Source organism: Sardina pilchardus, chromosome 13 (assembly GCF_963854185.1).
Source record: "Sardina pilchardus chromosome 13, fSarPil1.1, whole genome shotgun sequence".
Classification (NCBI taxonomy): Eukaryota; Metazoa; Chordata; class Actinopteri; order Clupeiformes; family Clupeidae; genus Sardina; species Sardina pilchardus.
The window spans coordinates 15,389,515-15,411,733 of record NC_085006.1 but is presented as its reverse complement, the minus strand read 5'-3'; the positions used below and the strand labels follow the sequence as shown (position 1 = coordinate 15,411,733).

The following is a 22,219-nucleotide window of genomic DNA, read 5'->3' as shown; positions in this document are numbered from 1 at the left end:
AGTTTTCACTCCCAATTTTGAAGTAAAAGGTCTAAGACGTCTTTTGATATTCACAACTGTCATACAGAGTTAAACAATTGTGCGCACATAATATGAGAGAAACAAGCCTTTTGTGAAAACAAAACCGTTGCATTTATATTTTTGTCAAGCACAGTTTCTGTAATACACATCTTCATATCGCATATAGGACAAGTGAGTGGGCACAACCTTATGCCTTGATATGAACAAACTACAGGTACTGTATCCTGTGTCCTTCCCTACTGGATTAAAATGGAATAAACATGATTTCTAACAGCTGCTCATTTCTGAACTTTTGGCTGCCATAGACCTAAGTCTGATGTTATGTTTGCACTCGAGAGTGTGTTGTGCGCTGTGGGTAGCCTGAAAGTGTGTTGGACTTGGCTTTTGAGAGACCCGGTCATCCCAGAGGGGCCATCGACCCCCAAAGCCAATATTAACTCAGGGGCCAGATGGCCCCTTACTCCAGAAGCTTCCCCGTGCACAGGAGCCGTTCCTCATTCTGCCGCCTCATGAGAACGTATTCATTATTACAGGACTAATACAAGACCTGAAGACCAGGGGGAACAAGGAAACGGGAAACCACAAACGTGAGAAAACGGTTTAATAAGGAGTACAGTGAGAGAGCATCTCGTCACAGTTGACGTAAGTGGTGATATGAGTGTATTGCTTCGTGGATTAAACCTTGAAATTAAGGCTTCCACTGCTCAACAATATTTTACCTGTTATTATTCTAAAGGTCAGGAAAAAGGTCATTACTGATATACAATGTATTATTCAGTGTAGTTATTATAACATTGTAAATCAACTACTAACTTAGAAAGGGCCTCAAGACATCACAATTAAGCATATATGGGAGTGCTGAGTGCATTTATATTCGGAATGCCACATACTGTACGTGAAGTTGCTGTTACCGACTGTCCGACATTTCACAACAAACATTTTGAGCATATAGTGTTTCTTGTCCTTTATAATTTATTTAGTTAATCTTTTTAATTTGTTTAGCATTCATTAGTTACTTGACAAATCAGACAGACAATTCACACACACATACATGCACACATAGGTCCTCACGTCATTTCCTCTGTAATATCATGTTGCAACCCTGATAACAACAACAACACTGATAGACCTGACCTTGAGATACCTGTGGAGTATTCATTCCAAGTACATTGTTTAGTGTCAAACCTGGGTGAGTTAACTCAGAGTAAGTGATTAACCTCCTACAACATGAGCCTTATGGCATTGGTTTATTAGGAGAATGAGGACATTCAGCTCTTCTATTAGGAGGTTTACCATGCACTTACTCTGAGTTAACTTACTTAACTCACCTCCACAGGTGCACCGAGGACCAGGTCGACCCCTGCCATCCCCTGCCACTCCCCATGACCGTGCTGGTGCTGCAGGTGCTGGGCCTGACGCTGGGCGTGCTGGGCTGGTGCATGGAGTCCAGCTGCACCAGCTCCCACTCCTGGCGCGTGGGCAGCCATGTTGAAGCAGTCATGACCAGCAGCTGGGTCTTTGAAGGCCTGTGGATGTCATGTACATCAAACTCTATGGGAGCCGTGCAGTGCAATAAATACAAGACCGTGCTGGGCTTGCCAGGTATGTGTGTGTGTGTGTGTGTGTGTAATCACACATGACCTCACATTTCCCCACATTTACGTATGCAAGCTATATTTGCACATCAATCAATTGCCATGAAACTATGAAACTGCATGCGTGGCATTCTAACAGTACATAAGATAGCAGTAGGTTCCATGGTGCTGAATGGCATAACAGAGACTGTGATGGAAGCAATACAGAATCATTCAGCAGGTGCAGCTTATTGGAGCACCTTTTGACAACTACTGCATGATGTCAGTCCATATGTAGGCCAGAACCTGAGCAATTTCACTGCTGCTCTCATCCATTATAGGACATTAGTTGCCCACAAAGATGACAATCAGTGTGTGACAGAGCAACTATCTGACACATTTTTATCACATATATTTTGATTTGTAAGGCAAAAAGCAAAATGCTTAGGTGCAAACATTAAACCTGACAATTTACAAACCTGCGCCTTAGACATAAATAGCATTGCACAGGCCTCCCATAGGCTTCCCACTATAGTACGGTCTTACTTACAAACTGGGCATCCCAGCACAGTACCCATTACATTAATAATGTTAACCATTAAGCATGTAACATCACATTCTAAAGAATATTTAGATTCACTGAATTCAACATGGAATTTTAGAGCCTTGAATTGTTGCGGAAATTAATCTTTTGTAAGAACGCTTAAAAAGCCACTCCCTTATTGTAAAAAAGAGCAAATGAAGATCATTCATCTGTAACGATGAACTTATGACACATGAAACATAAACACAGGAACAGGAAGTTTCTGCTTTCGATGAAACAAAGACTCCAGCTCCTCTCTGCACATTTGGTCGGATGGCCTACAAAGACACTCCTAGTATCAATATTGTCGTCATGAGCGCACAAGGAAGGGCTCTGAGTTTAATGGGTTTATGGCCCCAGCATAAAAAGAGTGAAGTCCCCGTAATAGAGAAACGGTTGGTGAGGTAGCAGTGAACAGTAGGTCACAAGACCCAATCAGATAAGTCCACCACCGTGAGATCTGTTTGAAGTCCTCAATATTCAAGACCAGCCCTGTTTCTTCTTCACTATCAAATTTTTAGAGGACTTCAACAGGAGGACTTTGTTGTTACCCGATATTTTCAGTTGGTTGCTTTGGAGGTCGGCCATGTCCACTGGCGTGGAGATTGTAGGTTTCTTCCTCGGCGTCGCGAGCTGGTTACTCACAGGAGCGAGCGTGTCGAATGACTTCTGGAAGGTCTCAACCTTCTCTGGCAGTGTGATTACCTCTTCGCGCCAGTATTCGAACCTATGGCACTCCTGTGCCGAGGACAGCACCGGCATCAGCAACTGCAGAGACTTTGAGTCGTTGCTGGCCCTGCCAGGTAAATGTTGCACCTGACGTGACCAAGCAGAAGACCAGGTTAACGCTCATGACTCAGAAAGGCTCTGAGATGTTTTCGGATTCAGCTTCACTCTGCAAAAATTTGTGTGTGTGTGTGTGTGTGTGTGTGTTTATGCATACATGTGACCACGTCTACAGTAAATTGATGGCTTGCATCAAGATGACATTGACTTTGCTGCCTTTAGTTTGTGTACATATTGTGTGTTGTGTTGACTCATCTTCTTTGCCGCAGGCTATGTTCAGGGATGTCGCGCCTTAATGATTATCGCCCTGCTCCTCGGCCTGGCATCCATCATCGTGGCGGTGCTGGGACTCAAGTGCACTAAATTAGGAAACACGTCCCGAGAGGCCAAGGGCAAGATCGCCTTAACGGGAGGCAGTTTGTTTATCCTGTCAGGTGAGTCTTGACGCTCACTCCCTAGTTTTTCTCCTCGATGAGTTTTCTTATTTCCTGGTCAGAATCGATGTTTAACAAACAAAACTGGTTATTAGTTACATGTGGAGGGGTATTTGTCATCCTAACCTGAACTGTAGCTTGTTTGGGTTGAAACAAAATCAACAGAGAATGAACATACTGTAAACAATTGTTGAAGATCATGTGTAATTCCCAGGCCTAATCTATAGAAGAAGAAAAAACGTGCATTTCATCAACAGTCATGTACCCTGACCTTGATTGTTTATGTGCATTTTTTATTATCATCTGACCTTCACAAACCCTGTAAATGTCTCAGTCTGCCATCCCTACGTACTGTATAAACATGGTTGTTCTCTCTCTCTCTCTCTCTCTCTCTCTCTCTCTCTCTCTTGTAGGCTTGTGCACTTTATCTGCTGTGTCCTGGTATGCTTCACGCATTGTGCAAGAATTTTATGATCCTTTCTACGGAGGCACAAAGTGAGTATTTCTCAGAAATGACTGTTAGAACCTGACAGACATGGTCATGAAATAACTGTTCTATACAAATGCATATACCATTTTTTCTCATAACTTACTTTACACACACACACACACACACACACACACACACACACACACACACACACACACATACACACACACACACACACACACACACACACACACACACACACAAAGGTATGTAGACAGAGACCTGTGTTTCAGACCCCCCTTAACCCCCCCAAAAATACACAAAAACATGCACCACAATCACATATTCAGTGCATGCCTCTTACTCCTTTCCCTCTCTGTAGATTTGAGCTGGGCACTGGGCTTTACATGGGCTGGGGGGCCGCTGCTCTCGCCATGCTGGGAGGAGGCATGCTGTGCTGTTCATGTAAGATGGGAGCATCATCGATACCACAAGGGTGAGTTATGCCTTCCTGTTAACCATAGCACAAAGTGAGCCCATTCCCATCAAGGCTTCCTGCATGGGATCAAGTTTCAGTTAATACCTGTGGAAGACATTCCACACATTTCTTTGGATGTTTAATTGAAATATTTTAAGACAACATTTAGACCAATAACTTTTAGCCGTCCTGGGTGTCAGTTATGTGAACATGTATTAGTCTATCAATGCATTTAGAATATGGGACAAAAATACATTAATGTTTCTGGTTTGCTTTTTTAACCCACGACTCCTTTGACGTTAGAGGCTCTGTATGAGTATTTAATGATGATTGATCATGATCTCTTGATTTGGTTCTCTCATAGGGGTTACAGCTATAATTACTCAGCACAAGGAACGGCGAAGACAATCTACCGGACAGCCCCAATGTCTGAATCGGGAAGCACTAAGGCTTATGTCTAACAATGCTTTGAAGAACCTCTGCTATTGTATGTCAAGACTGGTTTAAGGAATGTGTAGCCTCGCTGTCTTTTTATTGTTACTTTGCGTGTACAGTGTGACCTCATTTGTGTGTGTTGGTACGAGCAATTCATTTAGCATTACTACTGTGATTTTGTAGATAATGGATTTATTGTGGAATTGTGTCTTTCTGTGTGTCTTGCTGAATAAATAAACTATTTGTATTCAAACATACATCAATCCCATATCTGTCTCATTGTCCTAAGTATTTGTTACTATGTTGTCGCCCCCTGCTGGATGATTGAAAGACCTGGGACACCTTCTCTACTACTGAAAAATCATGGACGGATTATGAGCCACTGGGCCTGGGCCCCTGGGCACAGAGTCAAGCCCCCATGAAGGGCCCCATTCAGATATCAGGGGTGAAGAACATAACTCATGGTATATATGATTGAGGGGGCCTATGAAGACACATCACATTACATAACCAGTGTTATTTGACTGAAGGGTCTCATTCAGATGTCAGAGTTGGAGAACATAGGCTAGCGACTTCATGCATAGGCTTGGGTTTTAAGGGGCCCCTAGGCTTGGACCCGGTAGGTCCATTCAGTAGCCTAAACAATCCCAAATAGCATGTTTGCAATCAACCCGTAATTTATCATCTGCTTAGTCTACACGTAGGCTTCGATTTCTTACCTTTTCTATGAAAGAGTTTTAAATGAATCCACGAGCAGTAGGATAGAACTGATTCATATTTGCATTATTAACTTTTTTGTTTTGTTTGCGCATGGTCATGTGCTCTTACCTTGTGTAATAATCCTGCGACAATCTGCCATAAAGAGTCGCCATGAAGGAAATAATTGCTAGAGGCAAGATGGTGGTCAAGACAAACGAACCTGGAGTTGGCTGAGGGATAAACTGTTGTTTATAGAGCATTGGTTTCCACATATTTGACTATTGACAAGGATCCCAGAGCACGTTTATTAGGCGTCGGGATATACGGTTAAATGTTGTGAGGTAACATTTTCTCCCTTTCTATTTGTTAGGCTAATATTGTTGGAAGTTGTAGACCACTGCTAGCCTTTGCTGCTAGCTGCAAAATGTAAATCTAAGCTAAACGCTAGTAGCTGCGAGTAAGCTAATTCTAGGTAGTAAGCAAAGTCTGACATGTTGATGTCACATGTCAAGGGGGTTAACTGAACAGGGATAATTGTTTTGTCGTTTTGTATTTCTTATAAGTTGCCCCTGCACTCGAATACCACCGCAGTTGGCTATGTAGCGAGTTGGGCTAGCAGCCTGTCAAGCATAGGTGTTTTGCTGTCTCAGCTAGCTACCTATCGCTAGCTAGCTAGCATGATATGGATCCAAGCTATGCTGAGCACGCGAGTCTCGTGGGGCGTTTAGAGTAGTCATGATTCACTTTCTTAGCTAACCTAGCGGCCTTGCATGCTTGATTATGATTATTAAATAATGTTTACCTCCTGATGGGATTGTTGTTGATGCTCGTTAGCCTACGAACATAACGTTAACTCTAGATTCGGGGTTCACAGAAAACCAATGCAGCTTTATGTCAGCAAAGCCATATAATGACTTGGCAAATAGCATCACAGATGGATAACATATCTCTGTTTGCTTTACTGTTTACTTGCCTCTTGACATTTGTTGATAGTTTGGACTGAGCTCTAGTCGGTGCAACTAAAGAGTAATCATAATCATTAGAATGAAAAATAAAAAGAAGGAAATTATGTGTTTGACGCAGTTCGCAGTCATTGTAGTTAATAGTTATGATTGTTTTTCTCGTTGACAAGCTATTATCCAAGCAGTATCGTTTCCGCTCCGCGATTATTATTATTATTATTAAAAAAAATGTGGCTTATATTTTTAACCTCCTAAATGCAAGCCAAGATCTAAACTCTCCCATCTGTTGGTGTAACACCGGTAGATTCGAATTGTTGCACGGACTCAGGTCTAGCGCTACATTGTGCCATTCTATATTTCAGTCTAAACACATAGAAGTTCACATGGATGTCTCCATCATTCATTTCAGCTATGGGTGTTCTTCTGGAGAGAAGAGCAAATATAATGGACGCGCCCATTGTCCCAGTTTCCGTAAATTGGTGCATGTTTTAATTGGAACAGCATTCGTTTGGCAAGTAACGTTACTGATGCCGTGCCCTGGTTTTTCTCGGGCGTTTTGAAAGGTTGTTTTTCGTTACTTATGTGACGTGACGTTCAACATGTTTGGTTCCTCAAACGACCTCCGCTTCAGCACATAGTTCCCATGAGTTGCCATATTCGGTATAATGCCATCTTTTAGCCATTATTTAAGGATACACCTAGCAAGCAGCTTACGAACAAAGCTATCTCAGTGATGCAGTGTAGTTTGTCATTGGACAATCGATAGTGTCTGGCTTGGGTAACGCAGTCTGTGACAACTATCTTCACGTCTTCTTTATACATACTTAATTAATCTCAAAGGAAATTCGACTGTCACAGTCTTGTGCACAGTGAACCTAATATCTGGCGTGGACTATTATCTACTCTGACAAAGTGTTCTGTTTTTGTATGCAGAACATTTTTGATGAAAAGTGGTGTGCACCTCACCTATGTCTCTCTCTACGACTGCCCTCTGGCTGAATGTCTCCCATAATTAGAATAAATTCCACACCGCTTGTATCAACTTTTTCTGGCCAGTATCCCTTTCAGGGACTGTGCATGCTCATGGCACTAAGTAAATAACAAATGGAAATGAATTATCATTTTGGGGGCGCTTTGTGTCTACGTTGTCAGGTGGCGATGGCAGGCCGGAGGGAGGAGTGCTTGTGGAAGAAGCACATCGCGGAGCAGCTGAAGCTGCGGGACCGTGTGCAGCGGCAGGCCTTCGAGGAAATCATCCACCAGTGTGAGTGAACCTCCCCTCACTTCTGACACCATGCTGTTATTGAGCCCATTACCATCAAGGCTTCCTGCATGGGATCTAGTTTCATTTAATACCTGTGGAAGACATTCCACACATTTCTTTGAAATATTTTAAGGCAATATTTGTGTATTTGTTGCAGGACCTATGGTCTAAAGATGTGTTTTGTGCAGACTGAATATTTTGTGTGTGTGTTTGTGTTTTAGACAACCGTCTTCTGGAGAAGTCTGATCTGCAGGCTGTGCTCTCTGAGCGGCTGCAGACGGACAAATATGACCAGAGCAGACACGACCTCAGGTAGGCCCCACCACTCCCATCAACCTACAGGAGACCGGGCTCTGTCTCGGGCACCCGGCCCACAGCATGATCAAAGCTCTTAGATTGCAAGATGATCACAGGTCTTGGATTACAATGAAGTTGTGTGTGTTTGTGCATTGAATTGTTGGTGGCATTGCAGCCATGTTGCAAAGGTTTTGCAGATATTAAACTAATCTGTTGAACTGAAAGATTTGTTTTAATATTTTGGTGTGTAGGGCTGGGGTTGTTTGTGTTTACCTTGTGGTAAACCTTGTTGACACAAACATCTGGGCATTTGTGGGCGGCAACAGCTGCTCCATGTCGTTGTAGGTGCTAGCAAAAGGTGTGTCGTCATAGAGATAATGTAGCTGGAAGCTGGCTGAAGAGTTATGTAACATGTCAGTGCCTGATGTGTTAAGCCTAGCCAACTCTAGTCTGGATTGTTTAACATTAATTAATCACACTGAAATATTGCTCTTTGTTGCCGCCAGTGTAAATAAATGTGTGTGGTATGTCACTTCAGGGTAAAACAATCATGTGATGGAAGTAAGATAATCCAAACAATAGTTTGTACTCATTCATTTATTAATGTTAACAATCTCAATAGTATCATCATCATCATACCACCATTCTCAATATCACCCAATAAAGCAATCTACCAACCATGGTATGATTTTAAAATCGTTTGATATTTCAAGATTCTAAGAAATACATTCCATACTTGGGTGTCTATCCAAAGTAAGGTGTCGGCCTGTTTCGAAATTAGCTGATTCTGAAATCGACCAGACTTTACGAGTCAATCTGTAACTTATCTTTTGGTCAACAATACTCCAGCTTATGTTTATAGCCTGCTATAGAACTTGGCTGCAGGTCAGAATGTAATTGGATGACGAATCCCAAACCTCAGTGATGAAACTGCGTTTGAGCTCAGATCAAAGGTGAATTTTCCGCAGCTATCAACGCACCTCCGATATTGTTCACACCTCCAACAACATGGAGTTTTGAGTAGTCTGTGGCATAAGATTGTGTCAAAGAAAATGTGCAGATGTGATGGAACAGATGTGGGAGTTGTTTATTTTAATGTTTTATAATTTGTTTCATGTTTTTTTTTTGTTATGCAGTCCGGGGTCGGACGCCAGTCGCAATGACGCCCTCAGTCAGGAAATGGCCCAGATGCGCATTAAGCATCAGGAGGAGCTCACCGAATTGCACAAGAAACGCGGAGAGGTAGGTGCTCCCTCTAAAACATATACACACACACACACACACTCCCTCCACTGTCCCATGTGCCAGGGTGATCTCCATCAGTCTGGCCACCCAGCTCCGGTAATGAGTCAGCCATGTCCCTTTGGGTTTAATTCTGTTCCCATGAGGATGAGGGATGAGCACATGCATTAATTAGGTGCTCAGGTGTATGAGTGCCGTTGGCCTGGTCCTGGTTCTCTGTAGGGTGTCCTCTTCACGTCCCACCCTGTGTGCATCCCCTTATGCAGTAGAGAGGGAGATTTTAGAAAATGTCCAAAAGCTGTTAGCCATGATGCTACTACATGCCACTGGCAACACAATAGGTACTAACAAAACCAGTCCATAGGGTTCCCACGAGGCATGGATATCTTGGAATTAGAAAGAAAGAAAGAGAGAAAGAAATACAGTATACATAAACACTCCCTGCTTACCCAGTTAGCAGGTAAATGCACTAATACAGCTGACCAGTCCTGTTTTGGTTGCCTAGTATGTCAGTGGTGTTTACTGTAAGTAATGTAGTTGCTACCCCTCCACACCCCAAATCATGTGTCCAGCGGGCTGTTGCGTAATCGTTGCATAATCTGCATTATGACTGCCCATCTCTCTGCTCGTCTCCGTGATCCGTGATTCCCACTCCTCTTAGCGGCCCTGAGGGGAATCAGTCCTCCGTCTCACTCGTGGCCCCCCTCAGGTTCGCTCCTGCGTTAGGAGCCTTGCTGCTGCTGGGAATCAAAGGCCTCCCTGTGTCTGCGTCTGGACATGTCCTCTTATCGCGCTCACAAGATCACAGCAGCCACTGCCAAACGCACCGGATGACCAGATGATGGCACAAGCTCTTCTTGAGATGGAGTCATTGATTGCTGGGAGTTGAGGCTGACCTGTGGGGTTTTGTTTACTGTTGACTGACTTCATGAAGGCCCGGATGTTGCGTGTCATGATGTCTGTCAGTTTTGTGGTTGTCAGATTTACATTGCGTTAAATGAGATGAATTTAGGACGGGGAAATTCCCATACCTGCAGGGGATCCAGTCTTAAGACCTGCCAAGGATGGTTGTGTACTTACATGCCTATAAAGTTTAATTCATAACCTATGCATAATAAGACTTTGGCAACAACAACTAATGCATTAACAAAGGTGATTCTAACACTGTACTGGGGTAACATCAGGCTATGTGAATGTGGAATGTACACAGAATGAAGGGATTTCTGGGAATTTTTGGAAATTCAGATGGGAGGAATGACTAGGGATAAATATACTCTCTTTGTCTGTCCTCCAGTCCTTCCTTCCTTCCTCTTTTGCAAACGCTTGTCCTTAGCCCTTCCATTATGGAACTCATGAAGGAAACCAGGAAAGAATTCAACGAGTATGGAGGAGTCAAGGGCAGACATGCATGAAAGTTATCGTATGTAGTTACGTACGATAAGTTACTTATCACATAAGTTGCATTCATAAAATCATGCAACATACTCTACCTTGTCTGCGGATGTTCTTTGGTGGATAAACAAATAACGTGCGTGCAACAGAGGAAAGTGCTTTAGTGTTGCTTTTTGTATATTTTGCAAATAATTTGCATTTCATGTTGGATTTGTTTCTCTCTCTCTCTCTCTCTCTCGTCAGCTTGCCCAGAACGTGATTGAACTGAACAACCAGATTCAGTTGAAGGACAAAGAGATCCAGAGCAATGAGGCCAAGTAAGTTCAATTTTGTGTGCGTGTGTTCTCTCGCACATGTTGTTTTATATCCTAGTGTTTTAACCCATCTTGCTAATAGTCTATCTTGAAGGTATGCATGTGATGGTCTCAGTACCTTTTGTGTGTGTGTGTGTGTGTGTGTGTGTGTGTGTGTGTGTGTGTGTGTGTGTGTGTGTGTGTGTGTGTGTGTGTGTGTGTGTGTGTGTGTGTGTGTGTGTGTGTGTGTGTGTGTGTGTGTGTGCGCGCACGCTTGCAGGTGTGTTGTATATCCTAGCATTTTAATGCATGTGATGGTTCCAGGACCTCTAATTTGTGTGTGTGTGTGTGTGTGTAGGATGCTGGAGTATCAGCAGCAGATCTCTGGGCTGGAGGGCGAGTGTCGCGAGCTGCGGAGCCAGCTGCAGGACCTGGAGCGGGCCAACCAGACGCTGAAGGACGAGTACGACGCCCTGCAGATCACCTTCAGCGCCCTGGAGGAGAAGCTGCGGCGCACCACCGAGGACAACCAGGAGCTGGTCTCGCGCTGGATGGCCGAGAAGGCCCAGGAGGCCAACCGCCTCAACGCCGAGAACGAGAAGGACTGCAGGCTAGTAGACCACAACAACACTGTCTGTCTGTCTGTCTGTCTGTCTGTCAGCCAGATGCCCAATGAGAACTGAAATGACCGATCATAAATAAGTTAGGAAGCAGACTGCTGGAAGGCACATGAATCATCCATAATCATTAAAGATTGAGAGCTTGAAGTCTTGTATATAAGTGCTGGCAGAAACAGCAGAATTGAGTAGATGGGGAAAATGAAGGAATACTTCATGGTCTTAAGGTGGAGTCTGTCTTGGTTTTGGTTTCTATTGCGAGTAAACATGATCAGAATCAGATCACGATCAAACAGAGTTTCTTTTGTTCCCAAATGCTGGCTTAATGGCAGCCATCATGTCCTTGGACGTTACTGTGAAAGGTCACGAAGCCTTAAACAAAAGCTGTGAGAAATGAGTCGTTGAGACCACTTCTTGATGAATGCGTGAGCCATTAAAGTCTAGTGCCCAGCCATTGATGGGAAATCTCCTGTCCGTCTATCTCACGGTCAAGAATCAACGAGCCAATTAAAGAATGATAAAGGAGCTCTGACATGGAGGCCCCACCTATCAGTTGCAACTTATGAGGTGATCTGCCATGTGATTGGATGACAGAGAGGGCCATTGTAGGGCTGCCGAGAGTTAAAATCCTGTATTTGTGACTCTAGAAGCTTCTACAGACCACATTATTTAGTGTGCAGAATGGACAATAGCTGGGACTTTTCTAGTAGGATGAGTTGCCTACAGCATTCGGCTCTATGAATGAAGGAACAAGAGGATGATTGTGATGTTTCTTAAATGGCTTGGTACGTCTTTCTTGTTTGTTTTCCTCAGTGCTGTCTTGCAGATTGTTGTGTTGTCAAAATGCTAGGTGAAGTGTTTCTTTTTCTTTTGATTTGAACAATTCATACAATTTCTCCCTCCTTCACCCAAGATATTTTGAAATGATGGCTTTGTCATCTATCCAGGTTAACTGTGTGTGTGTGTGTGTGTGTGTGTGTGTGTGTGTGTGTGTGTGTGTGTGTGTGTGTGTGTGTGTGTGTGTGTGTGTGTGTGTGTGTGTGTGTGTGTGTGTGTGTGTGTACGTACACACACAACAGCCAGATGGCCATAATGTTTGCTTATGTCTACCGAAGCTCCATTGTCTCTGAGAATGGGTCTTTATTGAGTTGCCCCTAACTGCTGCGCTCGCTCTCTCTCCACAGACGTAGGCAGGCCAAGCTGCAGAAGGAGCTGGCAGATGCTGCCAAGGAGCCCCTGCCTATCGACCCGTAAGTAGAGATGTCCTGCTGGATCCAATTTGGTCGCGTTTTTCACAGGCAGTGGGCATTACTGACCAACACATGCCCTTCCTGGGCAGATGAAATCAGAGTCCCTGACATCCAGTGACTGTTCCGCTATTGGAACTGCCTCTCAGATTTCTGTGGTGTCTCATGCGACGGAATATAATAATGGCTCATTTAAACTGCTCCAATAGCGTTTGTCTTAGTCTCTTTCATTGACCTATGTCTCTGCGCCCGTGTTCCTGTTTCTCTCTCTCTCTCTCTCTTTCTCTCTCTCTCTCCCCCTCACTCTCTCACTCATTCTCTCTTTCTCACTCACTCACTAGGGATGATGATATCGAGGTGCTGTCTGAAGAAGCTGGTGGGAAGGGGACCGGCGAGGCCTCCCCTAACCGACCCCTCAGCCGCACACCCAGGTAAGAGTACAACAAGACCCTAATTACCCCCCTAACGTGGTATTGTACAACAGCCACAGCACAATTGATTAGGAAGAAAACCGTTAAGGGTCTTTAAGAGTCTTTCTTTTCCGTTTGTTTTCACCCTGCTCTCCCACGTCTTTCCTAATGGTTTTTGTCTCTCCCTCCCTCCCTCCCTCCCCCTCCCTCCCTGCTTCAGTAAGCGCATATCCCAGCCTCCCCCTGGGCTCCTGGACTCCATCCACAACATGTTTGGGTATGTCAGCCAAGGCATTTAATTCCCAGACTCAGGCCTGCATGTATATATGGGTGTGTCTTGCTTGTTTCTCTTTGTGTGTGAGTGTGTGAGTGTGGGATAGTGTGTGTGTGGTCTTGTGTGATTGCGGGTGTGTTGGGTGCTCGCGTGTGCTCTTGTTTACTGCTTCTCTCTGTCTGCCTGCAGCCGCTCTGAGTGTGTGCAGCCTGGACACCCCCCATCTTACTCCAGGTGATGCTGCACTGTGGTGTCTGCAGGGTTTGTGTGTGTGTGTGTGTGTGTGTGTGTGGCGTGTTTGTGGGTTTTTACGTCTGTAAGCGCTGATTGCTTCCACTTCGTGCATCTGCATGGCTGTGTGTGTTTTGTGTTGTGTTATATACTTAACTGTATTCTGTCACGACGGGGGGTGTTGGCAATGGCAGTTAATATTTTGTTCTGCTAGCTCATTGTTCACTGAGTGTTCATTTTAAAACTAAATACATCAGGGGAAAGAGGAACTCCTTGAATGACTCAACATGTTTTTAGTGGAGCGGCAGATTTGCTGTTGTGGTAATAATAAGTTGGGAAAGTGCTCTTTTGTGAAAACACTCCAATCAGGAAATGCTCACCTCTGGTAAAATAGGAACTGAAGTAAGAGGAAGACCTGTGGTTAAAAAAAGCAGTTTCCAGTTCCGCTGATGTCGCCATAGTTTTGTTCAAAATATGTGTTGAGAATGCGTACGTGCATTGGGGTGATCAGGTTCTGGCGGGTCACATTATTGTTTTTAAGTCAAGTATTTGAGACATGGCAGGTCACCATCTGTTGTGTTAAATAACAGGTTATACAACATGAAATGGTGAACTCCTGTTTAAGTGAATGAACGAGTGGCTAAGGTCATGGGGTTATTGTGTTCCTCATTGCCTGGCAATTTATTGCAAATTAGTCAAGTTCCTCCTATAAACATTTTACCCAACTTCCGTCGACTGTTTGCATAATCCCATAACTTCTCAGATTGAGGTGGTTTTAAAAGCGCGCTGATGGGATCAGGCAGCAGGTGGTGTAGGTTGGGTACGCATGGTAACCGTTGTTGACTTGCTCTCCCCCCCTCAGCAGGCGTCGCTCGCTGAACTCGTACGGGAGCTCGCCGGAGAACGCTGAGATGGCCAGCGGATCCAGCGTGGACGTCCGGGTGCCTTCGACCGCCCTCCACATATTTGTGAGTTCCCAGTCGCCTCTCCACTTACCATGGCCCACTCGCACTCTTCCTTTCTCTCTTCAGTTCTGCATTTGTCACCTTCACTCTTGCTCTGGCCTGGGCTTTCTCAATATTATCGATTTGCTTTAGGGCCGAACAATTTAAGGGGGATCTCTATTTGCGATGTTACTGTCAGATATTGCAATTTGGTTTGCAAATGGATGGAAAACCCAGAATATTCAATCACAATCTCACACACACACACACACACCCCCCTTGCATCATGTTTGAAGTGAGCGTAGGGAGCAGCAGCTTCTGTAAAGCACAAGGTCAATGATGAGCTGTAAAAGGTCTGAATGCCCAAGTCTCCACTCAGCTGCCCTCTGGCTCCCAGCAGGCCCTGCTCTTTACCCAGCATGCTCTAGTTGTGCAGCGCTGGTTCCAGGGTCTGCTGACAGTCTTGATGCCTCTTTAACTCTGTGGCTGCAGGAGTCTCAGCAGTCGCGTATAAGAGGCATCACACACCAGACCCCCTCAGGAGTGTCGGGGCAGGCTGTGGAGATAGGCAACTGATCACAAGTTTTCAAGCTGAGACCTTCCAAACAAATTTTCATTGATTTAAGACCTTAATGACAATGGCGGCTGCAAAGAATGCAGAGATGTGTTTTAACCTTTAACTCTTAAATACCAGTATAATTTTGATTAGCAATTTCATTATCTAAGTATAAACGACAGATGTGGACGTGAATATGAATGTGTTTGGTTGACAGCTCCTGAAAGTCTTTGTGTCTTTGTCTCTACTTCTCTTTTTCTCTCTTTCTTTCTCTCTTTCCTTCTCTCTCTCTCTCTCTCTCTCTCTCTCTCTCTCTCTCTCTCTCTCTCTCTCTCTCTCTCTCTCTCTCTCTCTCAGGATGCCCATGATGGGGAGGTGAACGCTGTGCGGTTCAGTCCAGGCTCCCGCCTGCTGGCCACTGGGGGAATGGACCGCAGAGTCAAACTTTGGGAGGTCGTCTCAGGTAGAGTGTGTGTGTGTGTGTGTGCGTTTGTGTGTTTTTGTGTGTGTGTGTGGCTTGGTTGGGGGAGACTGTTGGAGGGTAGTGTGGATTTTTATCACTTACTGGAACTGGTCAATGATGAGCTGTAAAAGGTCTGAATGCCCAAGTCTCCACTCAGCTGCCCTTTGGCTCCCAGCAGGCCCTGCTCTTTACCCAGCATGCTCTAGTTGTGCAGTGCTGGTTCCAGGGTCTGCTGACAGTCTTGATGCCTCTTTAACTCCGTGGCTGCAGGAGTCTCAGCAGTCGCGTATAAGAGGCATCACACACCAGAACCCCTCAGGAGTGTCAGGGCAGGCTGTGGAGATAGGCAACTGATCACAAGTTTTCAAGCTGAGACCTTCTATAAAGTCTTACTTAGGGCCCCCTTTCCTGTTACAGACAGATGCTGTCTACTTATTACCTCCTCTGTGTAACAAGTGGCACAATGGCGCACCAGCTAGCCAACACTCAGTGATGGTGTTAGTGGTGATGATGATGATGGTGGTGGTTGGTGGATGGAAGTTGTGGTGGTGGTGGCGGTTTACTGTGCGTAGCTGAGTTGCAGTGTCTTGTCTCCTCTGCAGGTCGCTGTGAGCAGAAGGGAGCTCTGACGGGCAGCAACGCTGGCATCACCAGCATCGAGTTTGACAGCGCGGTGAGTACCAGCACTTATTCTCCCCTCACACGCGTCTCCAAGAATATGGACTTTTGTGAGAGGTTGTGAGATGTGGATTTATGCATGATGTGTTTGAAATTTAGCTAAATATCCTGGAAAATGCACACATTGGGAACACATCATGGAAAACCCAGAATACACACACACACAAACACACACACACACACATCCTTTGCATCATGTTTGAAGTGAGCGTAGGGAGCACGAGGCACAAGGTCAATGATGAGCTGTAAAAGGTCTGAATGCCCAAGTCTCCACTCAGCTGCCCTTTGGCTCCCAGCAGGCCCTGCTCTTTACCCAGCATGCTCTAGTTGTGCAGCGCTGGTTCCAGGGTCTGCTGACAGTCCTGATGCCTCTTTAACTCTGTGGCTGCAGGAGTCTCAGCAGTCGCGTATAAGAGGCATCACACACACCAGACCCCCTCAGGAGTGTCAGGGCAGGCTGTGGGGATAGGCAACTGATCACAAGTTTTCAAGCTGAGACCTTTCAACCCCCCTACCAACACTTATTCATTGATTCAAAACCGTACTGCATGTGTCAAACTCCTAACTCTTTAAAATACCAGTATAATTTTGATTATGGATGTGAATCTGGAAGTGTATGACCCACTACCCTTGGGCCTCAGTCACAGCAGGTAGATTAGATGTTTTGTTCCACATTGTCCAGTGGAAAGCTGGATTGTGTACGGATGATTGATGTGTCTTCTGTCTCTGAATGACCAGGGCTCCTACCTGCTGGCCGCCTCTAACGACTTTGCCAGTCGGATCTGGACTGTAGACGACTTCAGGCTGCGGGTGAGTAGGGTTCCCAGTGCACAGGCTAACACTAGCCCAGCGTCCGTACTGCAAACACAGACTTCTTTATTTAAAGATCCGTTTGAAAAAATATTGGCCTCTTCAATCTCCGAAATTGAAACTCTGGGCCGATCTTGATGTCTATGATAGCACAGTCGGCACATCCCTAATTTGTGTCTTCCGTCTGTCTCTTTGCAGCACACTCTCACGGGTCACAGTGGGAAAGTGCTGGCGGCTCGCTTCCTGCTGGACAATGCTCGTATCGTCTCCGGGAGCTACGACCGCACACTCAAACTCTGGGACCTGCGCAGCAAAGTCTGTAAGTACATTTCTGCTCACTTCCTCCCTTCCTTCCAACACAGTCCCAACACAGTCCTTCTCAGTGATCAACCGTGCGGTTTTCATGGCAACAATAATGTCATTGACTCCTCTTCTGTTATTCCACCTCACTCTCTCTCTCTCTCAGGCATGAAGACGGTGTTTGCAGGCTCCAGCTGTAATGACATTGTCTGCACTGAGCAGTGTGTGATGAGTGGCCACTTCGATAAGAAGGTCCGCTTCTGGGACATCAGGTGAGCCAGAGGGAGTGGGCAAGCAGAGGACCGAGGCTTTTGGAACGGCCTTGTAGTAACAGTAGTAGCAGTAACAGTAACCACAATAACCGCAGCAGCAGTAGTAGTAACAGTAGTAGCAGTAACAGTAACCACAATAACTGCAGCAGCAGCAGCAGTAGTAGTAGCAGTTGTAGCTGTAGCAGCTGTAGCAGCAGTAGCAGTAGTAGCAATAACAGTAGTAATGTGCTTAACATCTGCTGTGCTGCTGCTTTTGTTGTTGTCAACATAATGTCACATGACTGAACATTGTCTGAGCAATTATTGCACTTGTCAAATGTGTGTCCTCATGTAAAATGTATTGTGTGTGTGTGTGTGTGTGTGTGTGTGTTAGGGCGGAGAGTATAGTGCGTGAGCTGGAACTACTGGGCCGGGTCACGTCGCTGGACCTGAACCCCGATCGGACCGAGTTGCTCACCTGCTCCCGTGATGACCTGGTGAAGATCATCGATCTGCGGACAAACGCTGTGCGGCAGACCTTCACGTAAGAAGCCAAAGCCGCACCAGTCTATCCCATCTTATCAGTCAGGCAGGTGATCAATGCAACAGGCCTGATAAGTTGTGTGTATGTCTCTTCGTTGTTTTGCAGTGCTCAGGGCTTTAAGTGCGGTTCAGACTGGACAAGAGTGACCTTTAGGTGAGTGTCTGGCGTAGATTTCATAATTCATCCAGATTTCAGACCTGGAAGTATTTATTTCATTTATTTTTTAATTTAATGTAAAAGTAGAATAGGCCTCACGACTAAAGAGCTCTTTCTCGATTTCCGCAGTCCGGATGGAAGCTACGTGGCAGCCGGTTCTGCAGAAGGAACCCTGTTTGTGTGGAACGTCCTCACGGGAAAGCTGGACAGGACTTTGGACAAAGGCCATAGGTGAGCCTCCACACTGAACACGTCCTACTGTCATACCCTCTCACTCCTGCTTCAATTGAAAGTCATGAAGTGTGTCATGATGAAGGTTCCATTGTTATCAGTATCCAAGAAATGTTAAAGATGATCCACACTCCAAAGAGCTCCTAGAATGAGAGCTCAGAAAGGAAGTTCTTTGGTGTGCGAATTGTCTTTGATTTGCTGCAATGCTTCTGTTGTTATTTATTCATTGAGCAGACACTTTTCATCTGAAGTGACTTACATATGTCAATCATATTGCAAGGGACTGCATTGTCCTCGAAGCAGCTTGGGCACAACGGTGGAATCTGGGAATTGTACCCACAACTTTTTTTGGCTACTGCATGCTAGCCCAGCTCCTTGACCACTACGCTACCTCCCATCAGTGCCATAAAGCTTTTTCTTTCCCTTTCCTCTCCAGCTCTGCGGTCAACTCTGTGTCCTGGTCCCCCTCCGGCACCTTCGTGGTCAGCGTGGAGAAGGGCAGCAAGGCAGTGCTCTGGTCCGACATGTGATTGGCTGGCACCTGCGTCTAGTCAGTCACGATTGGCTCAGCTCAACTCCAGCCCAAGCGCCATTGGGCGAAGAGACATTTTAACATGGAAGCGGGTGTGGCCTGGCGTCGTCCCCCCCCCTCCTCACTTCAGCCACGTTGCTGCCTCCTGGCTTGTGATTGGACCGCTGGTGTTCTCATAATCTAAAGAGCGGCTGAACTGAATTTGCGCGTGGAATGAAGGCTTGGTTGGGGTCTTTGGTCGAGGCGGCCGCAGTTGGGTGGTGGTGGTTTGACTCGTATGTGCACACACACACACACACACACACACACACACACACACACACACACACACACACACACACACACACACACCAGTATACAGTATGTGATCTATACCGATATAACTCAAGCATACAGCACACTGTCTTTCATAAAAAAAGGACACGACTTGTCTTTTTCCCCTCCTCCCGTTTGATTTGCCACTTGCCAGAGATACAGCCAATGTTATACTGCATCTGTGTCTGGGAAAACTTCTGTCTGATTTGTGTGTCAATAGTTTTACACTGCTTAAATATGGCCATGGCTCTTAACACTGTGTGTGTGTGTGTGTGTGTGTGTGTGTGTGTGTGTGTGTGTGTGTGTGTGTGTGTGTGTGTGTGTGTGTGTGTGTGTGTGTGTGTGTGTGTGTGTGTGTGTGTGTGTGTGTGTGTGTGTGTGTGTGTGTGTGTGTGAGAGAGAGAGAGAGAGAGAGAAATGAAAGTGTGTGTGTGTGAGAGAGAGAGAGAAATGAAAGTGTGTGTGTGTGAGAGAAATGAAAGTGTGTGTGTGTGTGTTAAGCATGTTCATTCCTTTCTGTTTGTTACTGAATAGTGAAATGTGAGGTGAGCGAATGTTGTGTTGGGTGTGTGTTTGTCGATGTACCGTGTGTGTGAGTGCGAGAATGCCGTTTTGGATGTTTGCTTGAGTGCGTTTGTCCCGTGGTCTTTGAAGTCACTTATACTCTGCCTTAATCAGATAGTAACCAACGCCTCCCTGTTGAGGTCTTTCAGCTGTGTCCTTAAGGCCACACACACACACACACACACAGTCACACACACACACACACACACACACACACACACACACACACACACCAACACACCCAACACTCACACTTCAGTCCCGCTTCCCCATTTCTGGCTTATGTGTGTTTACAGTCTCCCAGATCCCAAAATGTAGAAGAGTATCATCCATCTGTCATCCCCATCTTTACATCATTATCCTCCTTTTCCCCTTCTTCATCATCATCCTCCTCCTCCTCCTCCTCCTCTTGAGCTCCTTGGAAATGCAGTTTTAAACCAGCACTTCTCTACATCGACATCACTGTACAAAAGCCCAGCTGTAGCCAGCGGTGTGCAGCCACCCATGCGCATCATGGCCTCTCTCCACCTGCAGTGACGTGAAGCACATGAGGTGTGTGTGGGCTCACCTCTGTGCAGGTGTGCGGGCTAAACTCTGTGCAGGTGTGCATAGCTTGCCAAACAAAACAGACAACTTAGGAACGGATAGGTTATGAGAGTTGACCAACGTAAGTAGATTTAAATGTTAGGCCAGCTAGGTCTAAAGCACTACAAAGGAGGAAGTAACCGTACATCATGGCACTTGCTATGGCTGGTGAAAGATAATTGCACATTGACTGTTTAAAGTCTTAAAAAAAACATCTTTCCTTTCCAATTGATAATCCCTATTAAATATGGACGAGAAGGCTTAGATCCCTTCACCATGTTTTGTAAATCTAGGAAAACAAAAATGGGCAATAACTTGTATCAGACAGTACGTCTTAAGGCAAACCAAGATTGAACTTGTGAACCTCTGTGTAAAGCTCTGTGTTGTGCAAGGCAGATGTGTTTGTTGGTAACAGATGAGGAGGCAATACACAGCTTCAGGCAGGGAAGACCAACACTGACCGTGTCGTCATGTACCAGACAGATTTATTTTAAAATTGCAGCCTGTTGTCACAAAGCTTTGTCAGGACAACAAGGATGAAGGATATTGTTGGACACTGCCACCCTTGCCCATACAGAGGATGTGCACAATATGATACTCCTTGTGTTCATTTTGTTTAAATTCATAACTCAACAGTTTCATTCTGAGGCACAAGTCACAAACATTACATACCGCCACATCCTACAGCCAGAATTGCATATCATGGCTATTGCATCACTGCATGACCTTTAACAAGAAAAAGCTAAACAGTTTGCTGTGACATCACACATAGTCACCCAATCAGAGAGTAGGGGGGTTGGGTCAAAGAAGCTGTTGACCACTTTGAAAACACTCCCACCCCTAACTTGGCCAGCCTACCGCCATTGGCAAAAAGGATTGTATAACTCTTTAAGTTATGACAAATGTATATGAAATATCCTCTGTGTATGTATGTTCAATGTATGCACACCAATGAAATGTGTGAGTTCAGTTGAAATATGTGTTTGTTGTGATCAATGGCTAACATCTCAGCACTTACACTTTACAAGTCTCAACAAAAAATATGTAAAAGTTTTTTGCTGTAATTTATTCTTAAAAAGTGAAACTTTCATATAATGTAGATTCATTACACATCAAGTGAAATATTTCAAGCCTTTTTTGTTTTAAACTTGATGATTACAGTTTACAGTTCTTGGAAATAAAAAAAAATCCAGTATCTGAATTTATAATACAGAATTTATAAAACAAAAAATGGCAACCTGAGAAGAGCTCTGATCAGCTAGTTATGTCCTGAGCCTTTAGTCTGGGCAGGGCAATACATTTTTCCCACAATATTCTTTTTTTATGAGATGCACCTGTAGAGGTCCCTTTGCCATGTGGAGGTTGCAGAGGGAGTTTCTAAATGACCTGATGAAGGCAGTACTGTTACTAAGTACAATCTCTTGACCATTATCACATTACTGGCCTTTTAATCTATCAAGGTTCCCCATAAAGAATCAGTATCTAAAGGCTACCTTACACTGACAGGATTTGGGAAAGGTTCTTGAAAGATTGTAGTCTTTCAACGAATGCCCCTCATTCAAGCTTTACTCAAAAGACTACAATCTTTCAAGAATCTTTCCCAAATCTTGTCAGTGTAAGG

General features: G+C 45.0%; 2 protein-coding genes and 3 non-coding genes across 8 annotated transcripts; all 5 read left to right on the top strand.

Moving 5' to 3' along the window:
* Nucleotides 1–431: 431 nt before the first annotated feature.
* Nucleotides 432–5,009, top strand: cldn15lb (claudin 15-like b). Its single transcript, XM_062552927.1, has 6 exons — nt 432–663; nt 1,358–1,623; nt 3,234–3,398; nt 3,812–3,893; nt 4,211–4,324; nt 4,671–5,009. The coding sequence occupies exons 2-6, from the start codon at nt 1,404–1,406 to the stop codon at nt 4,765–4,767; spliced, it is 678 nt and encodes a 225-aa protein (XP_062408911.1). The 5' UTR covers nt 432–663; nt 1,358–1,403; the 3' UTR covers nt 4,768–5,009.
* A 611-nt stretch (nt 5,010–5,620) lies between these two features.
* Nucleotides 5,621–21,574, top strand: atg16l1 (ATG16 autophagy related 16-like 1 (S. cerevisiae)). Of its 4 annotated transcripts, none has more exons than XM_062552922.1 (20): nt 5,621–5,781; nt 7,555–7,666; nt 7,888–7,978; nt 9,100–9,205; nt 10,841–10,914; nt 11,249–11,500; nt 12,692–12,757; nt 13,096–13,185; nt 13,385–13,441; nt 13,628–13,672; nt 14,535–14,637; nt 15,527–15,632; nt 16,235–16,305; nt 17,049–17,120; nt 17,319–17,439; nt 17,587–17,692; nt 18,066–18,215; nt 18,321–18,368; nt 18,501–18,602; nt 19,039–21,574. In XM_062552922.1, exons 2-20 carry the CDS (start codon nt 7,561–7,563, stop codon nt 19,130–19,132), a joined length of 1,860 nt encoding a protein of 619 aa, XP_062408906.1. In that variant the 5' UTR covers nt 5,621–5,781; nt 7,555–7,560; the 3' UTR covers nt 19,133–21,574. The 4 variants fall into 4 exon arrangements, with proteins under 4 accessions (XP_062408906.1, XP_062408905.1, XP_062408908.1 ...); XM_062552921.1 differs by having other exon boundaries at nt 14,532–14,637; XM_062552924.1 differs by lacking the exon at nt 13,628–13,672.
* Nucleotides 14,945–15,212, top strand: LOC134100282 (small Cajal body-specific RNA 6). The gene has a single exon (XR_009941243.1). It is a non-coding gene; the product is annotated as a small Cajal body-specific RNA 6 (non-coding RNA).
* On the top strand, nt 15,742–16,009 carry LOC134100281 (small Cajal body-specific RNA 6). The gene has a single exon (XR_009941242.1). It is a non-coding gene; the product is annotated as a small Cajal body-specific RNA 6 (non-coding RNA).
* Nucleotides 16,541–16,810, top strand: LOC134100283 (small Cajal body-specific RNA 6). The gene has a single exon (XR_009941244.1). It is a non-coding gene; the product is annotated as a small Cajal body-specific RNA 6 (non-coding RNA).
* Nucleotides 21,575–22,219: the final 645 nt, after the last annotated feature.

What these genes read in the sequence shown, in the direction of transcription:
- cldn15lb (XM_062552927.1), top strand. Translation starts at nt 1,404, where the DNA reads ATGACCGTGCTGGTGCTGCAGGTGCTGGGCCTGACGCTGGGCGTGCTG. An exon ending in GACCGTGCTGGGCTTGCCAG is followed by an intron (nt 1,624 to 3,233) that starts GTATGTGTGTGT and finishes TCTTTGCCGCAG; the next exon opens with GCTATGTTCAGGGATGTCGC. An exon ending in GCATCATCGATACCACAAGG is followed by an intron (nt 4,325 to 4,670) that starts GTGAGTTATGCC and finishes GTTCTCTCATAG; the next exon opens with GGGTTACAGCTATAATTACT.
- atg16l1 (XM_062552921.1), top strand. Translation starts at nt 7,561, where the DNA reads ATGGCAGGCCGGAGGGAGGAGTGCTTGTGGAAGAAGCACATCGCGGAG. An exon ending in CGAGGAAATCATCCACCAGT is followed by an intron (nt 7,667 to 7,887) that starts GTGAGTGAACCT and finishes TTTGTGTTTTAG; the next exon opens with ACAACCGTCTTCTGGAGAAG. An exon ending in ACTTTGGGAGGTCGTCTCAG is followed by an intron (nt 15,633 to 16,234) that starts GTAGAGTGTGTG and finishes TCTCCTCTGCAG; the next exon opens with GTCGCTGTGAGCAGAAGGGA.